This window comes from Hipposideros armiger, unplaced genomic scaffold (genome assembly GCF_001890085.2).
Source record: "Hipposideros armiger isolate ML-2016 unplaced genomic scaffold, ASM189008v1 scaffold_41, whole genome shotgun sequence".
In the NCBI taxonomy this organism is placed as follows: Eukaryota; Metazoa; Chordata; class Mammalia; order Chiroptera; family Hipposideridae; genus Hipposideros; species Hipposideros armiger.
In genome coordinates, this window is record NW_017731391.1 from 2692618 (window position 1) to 2712944 (window position 20327).

Sequence of the window (20327 nt, forward strand, 5' to 3'; positions counted from 1 at the left end):
GTCACCTATTGGCAGCTCAGTGGCTGCTCAGCTCGGGTCGGGAATCGAACCACTGTTGCTCAGAGCTCACACTCTTGAGCGAGCTCTTAACCAACTGAGCCACTCGGCTGGCCCTCCCTTAAAGCTTTTAAAACACATTTATTATTTTAATTTATGTATAATAAAGTGCACTCACAAATTGCATAATTTTTATGCAAGATGCACTCATTTTTAAATGTTTTGACAAATGGCTACGCCGAGGTCACCTTGCCACAATCGAGATGTAGAACACATCCATCACCCCAGAAAGTTCCCTTGTGCCCTTTTCAGCAAATCCTATCCCACTGCTCTCTGCTTTCTGTCACTATAGGTTAGTTTTGCCCTGTCTATAATTTCATGTAAAAGAAATCGAACAGAATGCACTTCTGTCTGGTCTCTTTCACTCAGCATAACACATTCGAGATTCATCTATATTGTTGTATCAGTATTAGTTCCTCTAAAATGCTGAGTAGCATTCCAACGTATAGACAGACCACAATCTATTGATTCCTTCACCTACTGAAATGGACATTTGGGTTGTTTCCAGTATTTGGCTACTGTGAATACAGCTGCTTTCAACAGTCATGTTCAAGTCTTTACGTAGACTTACGTTTTTCATTTTTCTTGAGCAAATTACCCGAATTATCTTCATGGCTCACCTTTGCCTATCAAATTAAGTGCACTCATTTTTTTTTTTAAGATTTTATTGGGGAATTGGAAGAGGGGAACAGTGTTGGGGAATCGGGGAAGGGGAGCACACAAGTTGATGTTCTTTGGTTCTTCAGTCTAGTTGTGGAGGACGTCACTTCAATGGCCCATGTTGGTATTGTGATCATTGCGCTCTTCCCGGCTGAGGCAGGTCTCTCGCCAGCCACTGGACGGCCGCTCACAGCGACTCTTGGCAGCTCACACCGGCTGCTGGCTGCTCACGCTGGCTGCTGGCCACACATGGTAGCTTATGGCAGCCCACTGCAGCAGTGGCTGCAGCCTACGCTGTCGCAGGCAACTCACGGCAGCCCAGCTCCAAGTTGAGCTGTTGTTCACCATCTTAGCTGTAGAGGGCGCAGCGTCACTGGCCCGCATGTGGGATCGAACCGAGGCCCTGCTGCTCAGAGCTGGCGTCCCAAGCCAGCTCTTAATCAATGCCGGCCGGCCCCCAAATTAAGTGCACTCTTAATCATCCTCCACAGAATGATTGAAGTTACTTTTTTTTTTCCAAATTAATTTTCTTATCCTTCTAACCTGTACTCACCTTTCAGCCAAGCCAGGTCACCCACAAATCTCTGCAGAGCCTCGGTACTTTCTAGACTCCACTGTGGCTCACACTTTCTGCATTTGGAGTATTTTCCCACCTCGATCAGATTCTAACCTACCATTTGAGTCCCATCTCCAATGCCTCCCTTTCATAAACTGTCCCTGACTCAACCATTAGGAGTCATTTCTCTCTTACTGAACTTTGTACCTCTTTGTACAGCACTTGCCTTATAATTACAGTTGATTCTCAGTATGTATGGCAGTTATGTTCTATAAAGACCCCATAAGCACTGAATTAGTGAATACTAAACAATTGCTGCTAGGGCCACACAGGGTTAGGTTCCCATGAGCCTCTGGTCACCACATTTTCATCAACCAATCAACCAATCAATACATGACCTTGTTTTATATGTGTTTCTGTTTAAAGACACCTCATTTTATATATATATAATATATATATATATAAATAAATAAAATAAAATTATATAATATATATATAAAATTATATAATAAATTATATAATATAAACATTATATATATATATTATATATATATATATATATATATATATATATATAATTTGATTCCCTAACATTGAATTCACAGACAACAGCGCTATGACTCATGCCTAAATGATGCTTATCTCACACACTCGTTTTCTCTGTAAGGCACATCACATGCTTCATGAACTTCTTAAACTTCTAGAACACTAGACAGCACTTCAGCACTATGTCTGGGAGTTACTTTAAATAGCAAAATCACCAAAGCACAAAGATGCAAAAATGTGGCACTAAACACAGTAATGAAGGATACTTGTTTACAGTAGGAGCTGAAACAAGGCTGAGTGACATCAGCTTATTTGACCTCAGCTGTGAACATGAGTGTCAGGAGACTCAAAATTTTCACCATTCTGTGCATGTCCATGAATGGCTAGTGAATAGGCAAATTCACAAACTACGCAATCCGAGAATAATGAGGATTGATTGTACGTGCATATATATTTCCCTTTGGTAAGCTCTAAAGTGGTGACTTTATGCCTTATGTTCTCTAATACACTGCCTGGCATAATGGAGGAATGTGATACTGAGAAGCATTTGGGGAAAATGACAGAAAAATAAAGTCACCCTAGGTCATCAAATTCATAAGGCAGGCCGATCCTGGGAGCAGGGTATACAGAGGTGAACAAAATAAGAGTCCCTGTCCTCACGTAACAGGAATAAGATGAGGAAGACGAACCAAAGGAGGAAGTAGTACAACTTGAAATGTAAACCTTCTCAAATGTAAAGATGATTTTAGAGACTGAGAGCTGATATCTTACCTTTTCTACCTTGGAATAAATAGAAATAAAAATCAATTTGTAGCCCCCTAGGAGAGGCTGAAGGCAGCACATCGCAGTGGTTGAAAGCATGACTGGAATTAGCCTGCTCGATCTGGAATTCTGGCCCTGAGTCTTACATGCTGTGTGACCTTGGGCAAGATACTTAACCTCTCTGTCTCCATTCCTTGTCTGTGAAATGGGGATAGCGTATCATCTACCTGTGGGTTATTATGAGGATTACATGAGGTTATTTGTAAAGCATTTAGAATTGTGCCTAGCATATTAATAGGCATGTGTTAATCATATTTTAAAGACTCTATAAAGTAGTATTCAATTTGTTGACTGAAGCAGCAAATATTATCTTTGAGAGAAATAGGCAAGTAGAATCTGAGGTAGTTACTTGTACTTGGCATTTTCATTATCAGGCTAGGAAAAGGTGGTCTGAACTACTCAGGTGAACAGTCTAGTGTAAGGATGTGCTGAGTAAAGACATCCTGACACTTCCCACAGAACTGAATCATGGTTGGTCCTGAGGCTAACAGTCACCACCGCCACTCTGCTCAGCCTCTTGGTGAGAGACATACAAACCTCCTGAGAAAGTGCTCCGATATGTAGAGAAGGGTGAACTTAAGATGCACTGTTAGCACTGAAAGAGAAATAAAAGTTTAAATCATCTAAAACATTTAGAAAAAATGATTCTATAAAAATGGCATAGTCCATAGCCATGAAGTAAAATCACTGGTGGTTAAACACACACACACACACACACACACACACACACACACACACACACACACACACCCCAAAAGCAAAACTCAGAGGAAGTGACGGATTGCACAATTCTAGGGTCAGCTGGGATCTACAGGATCCTCTGAAAAGAGCAGGCAGAGTGCCATGATGAATGACACCACAGTAGGCAGCCTCCAATATGCCCCAGCACATAATCAAAAGCACACGATGTGCAAGTGCCAGAAAACAAGCAGTAAGCCCATTTTCTGAATGAATCAGAATGCTTAAGGTCCTATGTCCAATCATCATTCATAAAATGTGGTAGAGGGAGCTGGCTCCTAAGGGAAAGAAACGAGACTGTATGAGGAAAGACTGAAGGTAGTTATTCTGCCTAGAGAAGCAAAAGCTGAAGTGTTACTAAATTGCATGGAGGAGGAAAAGGAATTTCCCCCCGTTATCATGCCTGTAGGAAACTGAGAAAACAGATTCAATGAGACTCAGTAACATAATGAAATCCTTGTTCTTGTGGACAGATGATTATGTTAAAATGCTATGAAAATGAAAGCCTTAAATAACTCGATGGGGGTCTCAAGATTTCCACACTGTAGCAAATGTAGATGCCAGAGCACAAATGCTCAGAGCGGAAAAATGCCAGTTGGTTTAAGGTTTTCAGTGAGTCCTGTTTCCTCTTCATTCCACTGGTCTTAGAACGTGAGGGCCATTTGTTTCATGTAACGTGAAGCCATTGCCTTTGACTGTCGCACAGTTAATGGTCATGGAGTAGAAAAGTTTGTAGTTAATAAAGAATATAGGTGGTGAGTTTAACAACTCTGCTCTGTTTTAGTCACTTAATATAATTATACACTTCACAAACGTAACAAAATCACCTATTATCATTCACTGGAATGAAATTGTACATATTCTTCTTGTGTAGAGCTTGGTTGACTGGGTTAAATTAGTGTGTACGTCCTATTATGAAAGAATCTGGCACTTGAGCAAAAGGGTTTGTGAAATCATTGTATTTAAAACCAAAATGCCATAATTAAGACTTCAAGCCGATTCATGTAATAAAACGTACACTGGTTTCACGGCATTCACGTCTTGGTTACTCACAGGCAATTCACAGACGCAAACAGTCCCTGCTCTCTGCTATTGTTCCTTCCGTCAGAAGCCTGCCTTCCCACCCCTTTCTTGGGAAAGGGAGGAGAGGGTTATTACTCATTTTACATTCAGTTTTCATTTCCTCTCTTCTTGGCCAGTTTTCTCAGGAAAAATATTGCCTCCTTTCCTCTCTGGTTCAATTTTGAGTTAAAAAAAAAAGGCCCTCAAGAATCATTATCACTATCAACAGTAACTGACCTCTGACTAAGCACAAGGGCATTTACTGTGGGGGACACAAAGGGGCATGTTATACTACCTGCCCTGTCCATATGTAAATGGGGTCAAAGTAGCAATGAATGCCCAGTGGGAAGAAAATACAACAAGGGCTCTGAGAAGGCGGTTTAAAAGGTCTCATAGTCTTGACCCTTGACCTGATCCTCGGAGGCTAAACTTATGATAGACAGGGAAAATGGGATAAATGGAAATGAGCAAGATCTATGAAAGGAATTGATTAGGCCCATTTAGTTTAACAGTGTTCTGTTGGAAAGTAACTTACCACCCTGAAGCAGTAGGTAAGGAACAGACTACAGAATCTTACAAATACGTAAGCCCAGGCAGCAATGGGGAAACAGTCAAGATGGCTGAACAGGAGGGTGTGAACCTACTTGGTGGTCTCTCTTTCATTGAGCTGCAGTGTGCGGAGGGATGAGTAAGAAGCTGGAGGCAGGAGAACCAATTAGATCAGTGTGAAAAGGCACTAAGCCTAATACCGTGTTTCCCTGAAAATAAGACCTAGCCAGAGAAGAAGCCCTAGTGTGACTCCTCCAGGATGTGGAGGGCACGCACCCCTCATATGAGGGTTTTATAACCTGTTTCAGGGAGAAGGGTGCCTTTTCCACAAACTCATTTGGCTTAAAACATTCAGTATGCCAAGGTGCCATATTTTGGCACCTAAAATCATGCGAGGGCTTATTTTCTGGCTAGGTCTTATTTTCGGGAAAACAGGGTAAGAACTGGTGAGTGGGCTCACAGGTGGGAGTGAGTCCTTTCCCTTTTTACTATCTGTAAAAACCGTTTCCATGGTGGAGATACTATGGTATTTGTTCACTGTGCTATGAGGGTCAAGACATTTTTGGAATGTGGATAATAAGTTCTAATGGCTGTGTAGCATCATGGGGATCAGAGGAAGGGTGTCTTCCTGCCCTCAGAAAAGGAAGAGTGAAGGTAAAGAAGATCTGTAAAAAGAGAGGCTAGAAGGAAGCGTATCTTGGATCAATTTTAGGCTTAAAACAAATATGCAGTTGTGCAAACACTGGAGTAATAAGTCCTTTGAAGAAAGTTTATTTTCCTGGAGAAATAATTTGTTGTGCTCCATCATAAAATGTACATTCTTTAGATAGCTGGGCATGTAACAGAAATAGAAATGCACTTATAATCTTCAGGTCAGCATAATTTTATAATCATTACAAAGCAACCAACTTTCTGATAAGATAAAAAATTCAATCACAGTAACTGAAAGACCAAATTCTGACCCACTGAGGTGTCCCTAGACCAATTCTGAGAAATAAAGAGCAAACTTACCGTTTTGTTAATAATGTTGAGAAAAATGCCTTAATACCCATTCACGCACAAGCACGGCCTACTGTTTCAGGGTAATCCAGTTCCTAGTGACAGAAGGGGTTGGCTCAGCCAGTTTCACGTTAGTCCCCTTAGCACCCCCCCTGTGAGGTGGGTTTCACATTAATACAATTACTTCCATTTCATAAAGCAGAGAAATAAAAAGCAAGGGACTATCCCAGGGCTATAGAGTAAATCTGGGGAGATGTCCAAATTGAACCCCAACTATCCTGACTTAAGATTTGTGAGGTCTATGTGGGGAACAAGGTGCCAGTGTTAAAAATGCAATAGCTTTCATAACCTTTCATAACTAGGTAAACCAATGAACTATTATGATGCAACATGGCAAGTCTACTTTTGAACCAATAATATAGGAAGAAATTTATATTTGCAAAGACAAGGCATTACTAAGCATTTTTATATAATTAACTACACTTCCTTAAAACAAACCCAAACAACTTACTACGTATTGAGGGGAAAAACCCAATTTAATATAAAGTTACAAAATTGTTTTATTAGTTCTTTTTCTCTCAGTTGCCTAATTATATTTTCAGATGGAAGCAATTAAAATGTAGCTCTGAGCCATTTCATCTTCAAGTGAGATGGGTATAATTGTAGCTTCTAAAACCTGAAGCCAAAAATATGTTCACTTGTCACAGAGAAACAGAAGTATTTTGTAATATATGGGAAAGTATTCTAATACCCAGTGTGCAGATATTAAATATGGAATAGCCTTTGGTGCCACTACAGATTTAATATTACTTTCTAAGGCAATACAGCCAACTTGAATTACTCATGGACTGAATATTATATTTTACACTGTTCACTTTTTAAACCCATTGCTCACTAGAATTTCCCATCAACATTGAATTGGGATAGGGAAAACTGTGAAGTGTCAGTTAACTTTGCTATTTATAAATGCTTTGATTAAAATATAAGTTTCAAGTTAACAGCCAATATAGTTTTGGACTATTTATGGTTTTTTGCATAATTTCAATTCTCCATTATAAAGTCTATTAATACAGAGGGTGCCAAAGAAATATATACACATTTTAAGGAAGGAAAAAACTGTATTAAAATTGTAATACTCAATATATACTGATAACAAAAGATGAATACAAGTCACGTTTGACTTCTGCAATTACAAGAGGTGCTCAAAGTGGTTCCCATTAGCATAATTTTAATAGTTTTTGCTTTCTTAAGATGTTGGCACCCTCTGTATTAGACTATAGATTCAGATTAGTCATTTAAAAAAATAAATGAAAAATTTAAGATACTGGTCAATATTCTGTTAATATAAAAGTTTTACTGAAAAGTTCAGTTTACATGAGCTGCTAATTATCCACTTTCCCCTGAGAGAACGGCAGCATCCAAAGAGAGATAGTGACGAGAAACAGAAGTCCATCTTTCCATTTGAGGTTCCTGTACCTGTAACTGTATTTTAGTGCACAAGTTCCTGAAAGGTGGTCTCCAGATCACCAACATATCCAGGCCTCAGGTTCCCTGGCAAAGATTATTTCGTCCCACTAGGTTTAAAGGACCAAGCAAGGCGAGGCAGGCGTTTCTAACGTTATGTCATAAAGACATCAGTAAGTGCTACTTCGCTCTTTGCAAGCTCAGAAAGACCGAGTCGTAATTTTTTGGAAACTCTTAATACAAAGGTTCTCTTCAAGGAAAGCATCACCATCTCAGCACCTACACATTATGTGAGGGAGCAAATATTAACTAAATGACTACTCAGGCTAAATGACACCCAAGAAGTCATGTTTCCAATAATGGGGTAAATTTTAAAAACCCTAAAAGAAAAAGCTGTAATAAACAATGAAAAAAGAAGCTATATTCATTTTTCTTGCTCAGCTGAACGTGGTTGCTTTCTTGCATCAGTTAAAAAGAAGCCTCTGGAAATTGACAGGAATAATCCCAGAATGCAGTTGAATGCTGTGATGTCATGAGAAGACTCTAGAGAATGAGTTTTCTCTGGCTTCAATTAACTATTAAATGTTTTGCTGGGGCATAAATTATCTCCTGTCCCACAAACTTTAAAAACAAGTCACAAAATCCACATTAGAATATAAGTTTTTTTAATTTTTATAAATAACTTATCTGTTACAAAGATAGTTTACCCAGCTAAATCACAAAACCATCAACTCAAGATATCCAAATTACGTTTTATTAATAAAACAAGTAAAAACTGATTTATCGATCTTCACATAGAACTGCAGATGAAGCTGAAAAACAAGGCCTATTTTTAAAGCAAAAGGCATCAAATGTACGGGCTTTGGGTCTACTGTCTAGTCAACTAGGATTGTCATATTCTTCCCATATACACAATGCAAAGCCTGGAAGTCAAGGCTTTGACATTCATATAGATCACCTGTGATAATCTTGTTTATTTAAAAAATATCCATTTGCAAACATTTACAGTGGGGGACAGTCTACATAATCTCCTATCTTTTGCTACATTTCAGCACTTCCCTTAGCCCCATTCTAAGCACTGATATATAATTTCATAATTCTTTTTAAATGCATACTGTTATTTCTTTTTCTTGATTTCATTTAGTTATATACATTCCTGATCGTGTGAATATTTATTTTCCTTATAAAAATATATCATCAAAATAAAGAGATGCTTGAGGTTGCTTCAGTGTTCAAGTTTGCTTGTTTTTTTTTCCAGCTTTTCTTCAGTTGTCCTAAATATGACTAGCCTTGTTTTATAAATACACATGATACTGCCACCAGGTCAGGTTTAGAAACGAATTGCCCCAACAGTAAAGCATTTAAACTTCTCTCAGAAAAACAGGGCTGTGGGTACTGCTGCTGTTGCTGGTTTTGGAACTGCACTTTCCCCATAGTGATCTCTTGTGGAAGTTCTGTGGGACACCAGGCAGATGAAGCAAGTTTAACCTTGATGCTCTGTCAGTGGGTTAAAAATATCTTTTGTTTTAAGCTTCCCTGTGGGAGATAAAACACTGTGTTGTGTCACCCACCGTTCAAGTCAGTATATAGTGTGACTTATAGACATAAGTCTTGTAATATTTTCTGCAATTCACTGTGCAGCATCTGTATGTCTTCACAGAACATCAGCACTCAATGAGGGCAAAGTACAGAATACGTAGAGGAAAGTTATTCTGTGCATAGTTTCATTTCATTACTGTTTTTTTATTTTCAGGCGTTGCTTGTTTCTGGTAAGGCTTAAAAAGGGACATGATCGTGCTTAATCACTAAAAGGAAAAAAGAAAATTAGTTAACAAAAGACTATTACACTATACATATAGAAATATAAGAAAATAATAAAGGAGAAAAGAAATCACTTAAAGCAGACTCGAGCAATCTGTACAGTAGGAAAAGCTCTGGGGTATTTCACTGCATGTTTGTCTAGACAATGCATGCTGCTTTCCTTTTCATCTTTAGACCCTAGATGCTGGCTTCAGAGTGGAGACGTTTTCAGGGAAGACAAAGATAAGGCCAAGAGTACCACAGATTTGTGAAGTCCTTCCCCTATCCATTGGCACTATGTGGCAGCAAACAGTTTTTAAATAGTTACACCTTGTTCCTTTTCTTCATGTTTGTAGTGTTTCACCGAAAGCTTTAAAAAAAAAAAAAAGCCATCATTCCATTCCTTCCTCCTGTCAAAATTCAGTAGTGACATGAGGGGGAAAAGGCATTGGGAACACCTAGGCATGAACATATTGAGAATTATCCATAATGGGCTACTGGTAACACTGTACATGGTTAGGCAGCGGGCAACCAAGTCTTTCAGCAGATTACCTTTCATGTGATGAATTTCAACTGCCCATGACATTAGACTGAGGTATTATTAGCTCTGTGGGCTGACATTTAACATTAGCACAACACCATCTTGTCACACCTTCAATTTGACAAAATCCTATGTAGCAGTGAAGCTTTTCCCCTGATGACAGACTAGTTTCTTGAACTTCAGATGTGGTTTTATAGACGATATAGGGCCTTCTGGCTCAGAAATGCCTTGGCATCTCACACTGTTCACAGCGGATTAAGGCTGGATGGTTCAAAAAAGTACAGGCAGTACAATTCCACTGAGCCCCCTCATCATCTTCTGCATCTTGAGTCTTTGGTGTTTTGATGGTGGACCTTTGATCTGTAAGGAAGCAAAAGAATTATTGTAGCAGCAAAAATTGCCAAGTTATCAATTATTGGCAGTTTTAAACACTATTTGTATTGCACAGCATGAAGCTGCTTGTTAACCAAATGAAGCATGGAGCTGAAACGGACACACACGCTCGAGCCTCACCAACCTCTATCAAGCTGGTATGTCTCCACTGGGGAATAGCCACACGGACAAAATGTAATCTCCTCAATATCTCCTTAAAAGGGAAAGCAGCATCATTTCCTCCAATTTATAGCGGGACAAAAAGGAAATCAAGTCACATGGTAACCGATAACAAAGAGTCCCATAATGTCACCTAAGATTCTGAAAAGGTGTCCTACTATACAATGCAATATCGACAGTGAATTTATGTCTCATTTTCCACTGAAGTAGTATTTATTTCTGTTTTTTACCAGGAATGGAAGTTTTTGTTAAATGTTCTCTATCAGCTGAAAATGTAAGCCTTGAACAACACAAATAAAATATGAAGGTGAACTAATTTCTATAATCTTAAATTTAACTATATACCAATAACAGACTCTGGAGAAGTAAATCAGTATAAAAAATTACCATATTTTATTTTTAAATCAAATTTGTTATGGAATGGTAGAAAGAACACTAGATTGAGGGTTGTGAGAATACCGTTCTCCATCTGGCTCGCTACTAACTGCTGATTTCTTTGCTCCGTGATCACATATCCTCTTGGCTTAATCTTTCTTACTTATAAAATAAAGTCACTGGAGCTTTAAGAGGCCTATGTTTTAGAGTGTTTGAATGAATAGAAGTATCTTAAATACAAGGGATAATTATACTCCTCCAAGGTTGTATTGAAAATGAAATTACATTTATGAAACTCTTTTCTTTGGGGGGGTCCCATTATAAATTTAGAACAGTATTCCTACAAATTATTTTTGGGAAGTTCAAAGGTAAAGGAGCATGCATTATTGGACCTTTCTTGTCAAGGTTTACAATTTAATGACTCAAACTATTAAAACAATGTATATTAATTTGCAAATTCCACCTACTACATTTAGTTACTGAGATGGTAACTAAATATCCTTTTTGCTATTTTAAAAAAACAAATTATTATATTTCTTAGATGAAAATATAGAAGTTTATATAACAAATTTAAAATAGTGATGTTTGGTACTCTGTACCCCTTTAGCAGCACCTTATTTACTGATTAGTCTTAAAGAACACTTTATTGCAAAATTCCCAACTTTAGACTCTGGTCACAATTTTTAGGCACCATCACAATTTCTGCCACATGCATGAGCAACTTGAGAGTGTTATCTACACTTTTCTTAAAACTGAATAACTTTAAAACAAATATCTAATTAAGGCTTATCTAGGTAAAAATATTTGAAAAATCAAGGGTCTGACAATACTAGTTAGTAACCCCTAAAACACATTAAAATAAATACAGTTAAAAAAAGTCTGACGTTTTACCATCTAAAATTATTTCACATTCTATGCTTGGGAAAACATGACCTACATTTTTTTTTTTAAATGAAAAATCTCCAGTGGTTTTCTTACATCTGTACAATCTCATTTGGTACTTAGAATTATGAATCTTTTTATTAGAGGTATTTGGAAACTAAATCACCAGAATTGAAAAAAGAGGAAGTTACATTAGAAAAGATGATTTATAATTTCAGCTGTTTTAAAAAAAACTGCATTGAGAAGCAGATCTCATTTTAGGAAATAACTAAGTAAAGCTCTATAAGTGAAACCACTAACTCCCCATTTTAGCTTTAAGGCAAAATGATTGACTTGTTATTTCTCCAAAAATAGCCAGATACAAGCTTCCATCTTTTGAAAAAAGTTTTGAAGTAATGAGTTTTTTCTTTTTTTTAAATTTTTTTACCATGAAAAATTTCACATGTATATATAAAAAGTAGAGAGGATAGTAAAATAAACCATAATGTACTTATCCTGTTTCAATAATTGTCAAGACCGATCTTATTTTATCTATATTCCACCTCTCCTTCCCTCAACACATAAATACTGAATTATGTTGAAGCAAAATAGGAATCTATAAGAAAAATTCTAGTTTTTGAAAAGAGTAAAAAGGTTAAATTGAGGCAACTCTTTCAGAGTCTGAAATACCCACTTTGCTTATTTTAAGTAGTAGGCTATGCCACCGTTTTCTTTATTCCTTTATTCAATTAATATTAAATAGCATCCAGTGTCTGAATATTCCTAATCTCACTTTTGCTCCTCTATAATAACAGTTCATTACACTCCAGCTATGTTTAAAAACATTTAAATAAAAAAAAAAAAGAAGATACAGTTAGGCTTCATTAAATTATACTCAAAAATGAGTGAAGAGAATGTTAAAAATCTTGTAAACCAAATAACTAATAACATACTCAGTCTATCTTGTTCCCATTTCTATATATTTTTTAATGCCTGGAATAAAAAAACCCACACACACTTTGACATTTCCTAGTTTGGAGTGCATATAGTTTGTGAATATCAATGATGTAAAATGATATAGGTAATAATTTTCAAAAATCATTCATCTGGAATTCAGAGTACTGGATTATACAGAATTATGTGTAAATTAAACAAAATAGGATACTCATGAAAAATGAACTTCCCTAAGGTGTATTCCTCATCATTTGTCTAAAATTAAAAAGAATACAAAATTTGCACCCGATGGTTTGTTTTTTGGTCAAGACTTGCTATTTTGGGAGTATATAATGAATCTTAAGGAAATCCATACTACTTGTTAAGAGCTAAATACATTACACTTTTGCATCTCCCCAATCCCCAGCATGTAAGTAAAAATAAACAAATATCCTCCTAGTGAATCTATCCAACAATGCCCACCAAGTTTGAAGCACTTCTAGAGTGGAAGGTTGATAGAAATAAAATTTTCTAAAATCTTGCTTTTCAAAATGTAACAGTTTTCACACTTAATGGATACACTAACCTTTGGGTTTTGGTGGCACAGGACCTACAAATCCAATATTGTCATAAAAGTTATGAATAGCGCTGGGATTAAAGTGTGGTCCTGAAATATATAAAAAGTAAATATATCAATATTTATAGATGAAAAATATTTAATTTTATTTTTTAGAAAGCAAATATTTTATTTCTAAAAATAATCACAGAAATGCTTTCCATTTATTTTTGTACCTCTAATCTCAGATTATATGTAAGGATTTCAAAGCAGCTGAGGTAGGTAGGTAAGTATAATATAGTACTCATAACTGAGGTCTAAGTGGTAAATTGGGGAAGAAGTCAAATCAATGCTAGTAAGACAGTAATATAATTAGAACCAGACCCCTGTTCTATGGGACAAATTAAGATAACTACAAATTTAACAATTTAAAATATAACTTTAAATGATCAAACATGGATTTAATCAACTAAATAGGCTGGCCCAAAGTAAGTATAAAAACCTTGCACTGATGTAATATAATGGTTCAGATTTCAAATAAAAGGAACAAGTTCAAGACTATATAGTTTCTAGATCAGCCCTTTCTTTTTCTCTCCGAAGTTAAATTATGGCATTTTCTATGAATGTTTCAAGATAAATAGGTTACTGGTGTATTAAAAAATAAAATGAATCATCTTTCAGTTTAATGGACTCTGGCACAAACTCAAAAGTGTGATTAAGGATTTATTTTTTTGTTGGCTTCCTGCCCTTTCCATTTTATATATTTCTATTATCTCCCCAACTTCAGACTTAGGTTTAAATTATAAAATTTCCTTTTAATTGTTATTGGAGTTGAATTAAATTGTAAACATTTTTTACTACAGTAAGCAATGACTGCTTGTCAATTAATAGCTCAAGTGTAATAAACTATCATGGTTCTAAAAATGTATAAGCCATATTTTTATTCTCTTTTCTATTTTTGTCAATTAAGATAGTGTCATTAGGGTGGGGGTACCTTTTTAATTATGTTTTTAAAAGCATAATTCTTGAAAGGTAAAAGGAAAAAAGGGAAATAAAAAAAGGGGTATGAGTACATATATTTTAATCTTAATAAACATTAATTACTTATAACACATTCTACTATTTATCTGTAACACATTCTACTAATACTTTTGACAATACAGCCAGAGATACTAATCTTTATCTTCCCTTAACACGTGACTAAAACAGGTTTGAAGGATATAAAATGTATCAAATTACTTCTCAATCAAATATTTTTTGGGGAGCGCTGAGGGGACAGAAAATAAAAACCCAATAGTTCTTTAGCACTATCTGACTCCAAAGTCAAATATGAGAAAATAAGATTATGATTGATAAGTCTGTTTTCAGCCATAGGAAAAGAGTTGGTAAATTTATACAATGAATTTCAGCTGAGTATGCACTGAACTTTACCTCGGGCTTGAAAAAGATCAATTTCTTTGGTTAAGCAGTCAATGTCAATCTGGAGTTGTCTATTACAACTTCTCAAATGCTGCATTTCTTCGAGCTGAAAGATAATTCCATGTGAGAAGGATCTACATTGAATTCTTGTGTCATTAGTTAAGAAAGAGTAGTTTGGCAGGGGAAGGTAGGAGCAGAAAAACAAATATCAATTAAGAGCTTTTGTAGAAAACAAGATCAAGCTTTTATACTTATGACAGATTGCCTATTCTCATGGTCAAGCATAAAGGGCACAACAGTTATACAAAGACTTACTGAAGGTATTTGGGATATGGAATTCGATCTTTTCAGGCGCCTTCGAGTTAGATTATTTTCCATTTCGTTGACCTCAGATTTTAGTTTATCCAGCTTTTTCTTTTGAATCTCAAGTTCTCTTTGAAGTCGTTCCATTCTGGCCTTCTGGTGTACCAATAGAGCTGTAATAAGTATTAATAAACATGAGGACCCACTCACTTTAGTCAGTTAACCTTTAAACAGCCTTGGGAAAACAAAACAAATAAGTATTTCTGTGATAAGAGTTTGCCAAGAATCCCAAATATACATTGAAACAAACGCTGTAAGTTTAGACATTTAAATTTTCAAACTTTTTTACTTGAAAATTATTTTAATTATTAAAGTGGACAAATGTCACTCACTTTTATTATTTTTAGGGTTTGGATAAACCCACTTTATGGTTAAAGACAGCATTTTTAGCCCATTGCTTTTTTAAAGGCTCTAGTCAATTAACCTATTTAATTCATAACTGACCCTCTGAAAGGATAAGCCCATCTACTCCAAAAAAGTCTGACATGTTTGGGTTACGTACAATTCTAACATGTATTCTAACACGAACATTTCATGATATTTTAGAAGGGAATGTGGGTTAGGTCAAATCCATTTTGATGTATGCGACAAATAAAACATTGGGTTTAATCCACATGAATGTTAACATTTTGTTCAAATTGTAGAATAAAAGCTATACCATTTAGAGAAATCAAACACATATATTTCTTATATTCCAATTACATTTTGTGAAATATTTTCCTAAGATTTTTAAAGACAGAAAATAAGCAATCAGCTTTGTAGCATGAATGATGAACTGCTTGGGAAACCGATTTAGTTGTAAGAATTGATATATGTTCTCGTGGTCCCTCCCTGGACAATGAGCCTCATTTTTTAGGATTCTGGACTGAAAGTCAAGATACCTAAATCTACTTCTATAAAAAGGCAGCTTAGGATGATTTTACCATGAGAAAATAGGCAGGTTTTGAAAAGTACAATAAACAATCTTTAAAAATGAAAAGTAGTAATTGAAATGAAAAATTAGATTAAATAGATTAGATTAATGCTGAACAGTCATCTTCAACTAAACTCAATTTTCTATGAATCTAAAAAAAAAGGGAAAAGGCTATGGCATATTAAGGTACATTCAAGCCATTCAATCCAGCACTGTGTTCTAGAAACACAATTAGGGTGTGGGATTGCGTAGGCTATTAGGCTTAAGTACTCAAAATTAACTTGAAACACTAATATAATCCACAGATTTTTTTTCCCTTTGTAATTTTCTTTATTTATTGGAAGAAATAAATACGAGGGCATTATGTTTCCAGTTTTAAAAACCATGGCTGATTCTGATAAATACTAAAATCCTGGTACCCTCTCTGCCAATTTAATATATATTCTGTAAACACAGGGAGGTGCTTTTGGAAGTACACATGTTCCTGGCTGAAAACTTGCCATGTCTTTGCACATCATACCTACCCGAGCTTGTTTGGTCAAGCCTGTATTAATTTGATTTTATTTGAACTGCAGAATTTTATCCCCCTATTACCAAAATATAAGAATCCTGCATGAGGGTTTATTTATTCTCCTAAAAAGAGATGAGGATGTGGGCTTTTATTTCTTGAGTGGGACAATAACAGAAGTATACATGAAGGCAGGAAGTGGGAATGAAGGGCAAGTTAAAGGAAAACTAGGAGTAATATATTTTCCTTCATTTCTAAACTGCAACCGCCTACCAACATGTCTCAAAAGGCATTAATTAGAAATTTGTTAAAATTAATGATTTTATTTAAAAGTAGAATTTCTTAAATTAATGCTAGAGAATTTCTCCCAAAGGTTGTTTTTTTTTTTGCTAAATATGTAAAAGAACTTTTTAAACACATTTATTTAGTGGTTTTAATGACTAAATGATAGTTTACGTTCATGCTGAAATTAGAAAACAAGACACACATTTGTGATATGGAGAAAGAATCAGAACAGTTTCCTGAGAAATTGAAACCCAATTTATACCGCACTTGAGTGATCACAATTCATACCATAAGGGCAGAGAGAGAACTCAGGGTGAGAAATTATTATAACAATTAGCCCCAGGCTGGTGGTTTCCCTGGGGCGCCTGGCAGAAGTAAATACAAACTATACTCTGGGAACCCATTCCCACTACCAGCGAGCTACAACTATGGGATCCACAAAGGAAAAATCCTCAATGAAGAAAAGTTCTCAATATAAAAATATGACCAAATTAAAAAATTATCTACCATGAGAATCAAGGGCCCAAAAAGAGCCCCGCCCCCCAACTTAAAGATTATATAATAGTCTCAAAGAAGCTATGGAAAAGTCTGTTTAAAATGATTATAGAGCAAAAAGAAAAAACAAAAAAATAACAGGACAGATTTGGAAAAGTACCATAAACAACCTCTTGAGGTGAAAAATAGTTACTGGAATGAAAAAGTCATAGAGATAGATTAAACAGATTGGATACAGTCAAAGACACAGTTAGTGACCTGGAAGATAGATCCAAGATTATAACCTAGACCACACAGAGATCAAGTGATAGAAAACATGAAAGAGGGGGTAAAAGATCTCACATAAATCTAAAAAGAAGTTCTAGAAAAAGACAACAGAGAGAATGAGGAGAGGCAAAATTGGAAGAGATACTTGCTGAGAATTTTCTAAAATTGAAGAAAAGAAATAATAGATTCCAGAAGATAAGGGAGTAATTTGTTCGCCTAATTAAATTACCAGAGTATGGATGAATAAAGACATTTACAGATCAAGTTTCGGGGAATTTACCTACAACAGGCTGCTGCTGAAAGAACTACTAAAGATGTTTTTTGATAAGAAGGAAATTAATACAAAAGGAGTAAGATGAATAAATCTAAAAAAGTTCTATCTAGGGCCGGCCGAGTGGCGCGATGGTTAAGAACTGGCTTGGGACGCCAGAGGGCCCCGGTTCGGATCCCACATGTGAGGGCCAGTGACACTGCCCTCTACAGCTAAGATGCTGAACAACATCTCAACCTGAAGCTGGGCTGCCATGGGTCACCGGCGATGGCGTGGGCTGCAGCCCCTGTGGCAGTGGGTTGCCATGGGCTACCATATATAGCCAGCAGCCAGCGTGAGCGGCTAGCAGCCGCAGTGAGCGGCCGTCCAGAAGCCGGCGACTGATGTGCCTCGCCTAGGAAGAGCGCAATGATGGTGCCAACTTGGGCCAGTGAAGCAACGTCCTCCACAACTAGACTGAAGAACAAAACAGCAACTTGTCTGTTCCCCTTCCCCCAATTCCCCAGCACTGTTCCCATCCCCCAACCCCCCCCAATAAAAATCTTAAAAAAAAAAAAAAGTTCTATCTATAAACAAAGGAAAAAGACCATGGCAGTGGGCGGGGAGGCACAGATTGTTTAAAACAAAGGAAAACTAAAACATTAGTAAAGAATCACAAGAAACTGGAAATATGAAGATCAAAGGAGACGCATTCTAAGGTTTTGAAGTGTTTAGGAAGAATACTCCCAAATGTTGTGAAACCAAATATACATGTTAAAGATTTGGGGATTATTACTAGAGAATGCTAAATAGAGTGCAGTTTCTAAATTAAAAGATAGAACAAATGGAAAATCAATAAAATGTGATTAAATTTAGATGACAGGAAGAAAAAAGGGAAAGAATTGGAAAACAAAAAATGATAGGAATAATTCCAAATATCAGTAATCATAATAACTACAATCTAATTAAATGTATGTTAAGGTACAATAGATCAGTTTAGATTTTAAAAATTCGGCCATATGCTGTTAATAAGAAACACACTTAAAATATAATTCACTAATCCAGTCTTTAATACTGAGAGCCTACTATGTGTTAGGCACTTGGGAAATCAATGAACAAAACAGGTAAGAATCCCTGCCTCGCCAGGGCTGCGGGCAGCGTAAGAACAAGGCTCTAAACAAGGGGTCAGCAAGCTATGGGCAAGGAGCCAAATGTGCCCCACCACCTGTTTTGTGAATGAAGTTATACTGGAATACAGCCATACTCACTTGTTTACTCATAGTCTATAGCTGTTTTTGTGTTATGTCAGCAGAGTTGAATAGCTGTGACATCCTACATAATTTACTATCTATGTGGCCCTGTACCAGATCATGGGGAGACTTGTTGACCATCTCAAGGACTCTGAGTACATGGGGACCCATCACAACACAGGTCAAGGTAAAAGGACTGAAGTAAAGTACATATTTGGCACTTTAGGCATCACTCTAAGAGACAAAAAGTAAGCACAGCCAGTTGCTGGAGATACTTGAAGACGGTGGTGCACTAAAGTCAACAAGAAAACCCAAACCCAGCTCCACTCCTGACTGAATCGACTCAACACCGCACAGTAATGACCTGACAGAATAAGAGGTGTTCTCGTTTCTGGGTGTAAATACGATTTATCTCAGTCTCTTCTGTGTTTTTGTTTGTTTTCACTCAATATTCGGCATTCAATAAAAAATTATGAGATACACAGAAAAGCAAGAGAAATCACAACCTTATCAACAGAGAATGCAATCAACAGAACCGTTCAAAGGCGATCCAGATGCTGGAACTACCTGACATGGAATTAATAATCAGAACTATGATTAATATATTAAAAAATCTACTTAAAAACGTGAACAATATGCAGGAACTGATGGATAATTTGAGGAGAGTTGGAAATTATATATAAAAAAGAAAAGGTCAAAGTGCTAGAAATAAAATACTGCATTGGAGATCAAAAATTTCTTCAACAGGCTTTCCAGGACAGTGGATACAGAAGAATCAGTGAATTTCAGGATAGAACTTACCAAATTGAACACAAAGAAAAAAAAGTGGAAAAAACACAAAGCATCCAAGAGGTGCGGGACAATATCCAACAGTCTAATACATGTAACTGGTAAAGAAGAGGAGAAAAACGAGGCAGAAGAAATACTTCAGGCGGTAATAGCCAAATATTTTCCAAAATTAATGAAAGACAATAGACCACAGATCCAAGAAGCCCGGAGATCTCCAAGTAGTATCAAAACAAAACAAAACCTAGACACATCATAGTCAAATTGGTGAAAACAAAAGATATGGAGAAAATCTTGAAGGTAGCTAGAAAAAAATCTGAAATTTATATACCAGGCAAACATAAAACTGAAATAAAACCAGTGTAGCAATATTCATTTCAGAAAAAAATGGACTTTAGGGTAAAATATGTTACGAGATATAGAAGTTCTTTATTTAATGATAAAAGGAAAAATGCTAGCATACAACTCTCATTCTGTGTGGAAACCTGTAAAGAATATTCTAATTTATTTTCCAAGTAATGCTCATCTCAATCTCAGAACATACATTCCAGGACCGGGTTTGAACATTCTCCCAGTCACAGGTAGCTTCCTTAGTAACCCTCAATACTGAATTTCTTTTCTTTTTTTTTTTTTTGTAAAGATTTTATTGGGGAATTGGGGTATGGGAACAGCACTGGGGAATTGGGGGAAGGGGAACAGACAAGTTGCTGTCCTTTTGTT

At 36.3% G+C, this 20327-nt stretch overlaps 1 protein-coding gene across 1 annotated transcript in view; it reads right to left on the minus strand.

Annotated features, from left to right (window-relative positions):
* Positions 1–8101: 8101 nt before the first annotated feature.
* The window catches only part of TAB2 (TGF-beta activated kinase 1 (MAP3K7) binding protein 2), a 55483-nt gene continuing 43257 nt past the window's right edge, over positions 8102–20327 (minus strand). Inside the window, exons 4-7 of the mRNA XM_019638955.1 lie at positions 14806–14966; positions 14503–14596; positions 13102–13182; positions 8102–10154 (exon numbers count right to left, since the gene is read on the minus strand). Of these exons, the coding sequence (XP_019494500.1) occupies positions 10012–10154; positions 13102–13182; positions 14503–14596; positions 14806–14966 (479 nt within the window). The 3' untranslated portion in view covers positions 8102–10011. The remainder of the gene's footprint in view (positions 10155–13101; positions 13183–14502; positions 14597–14805; positions 14967–20327) is intronic.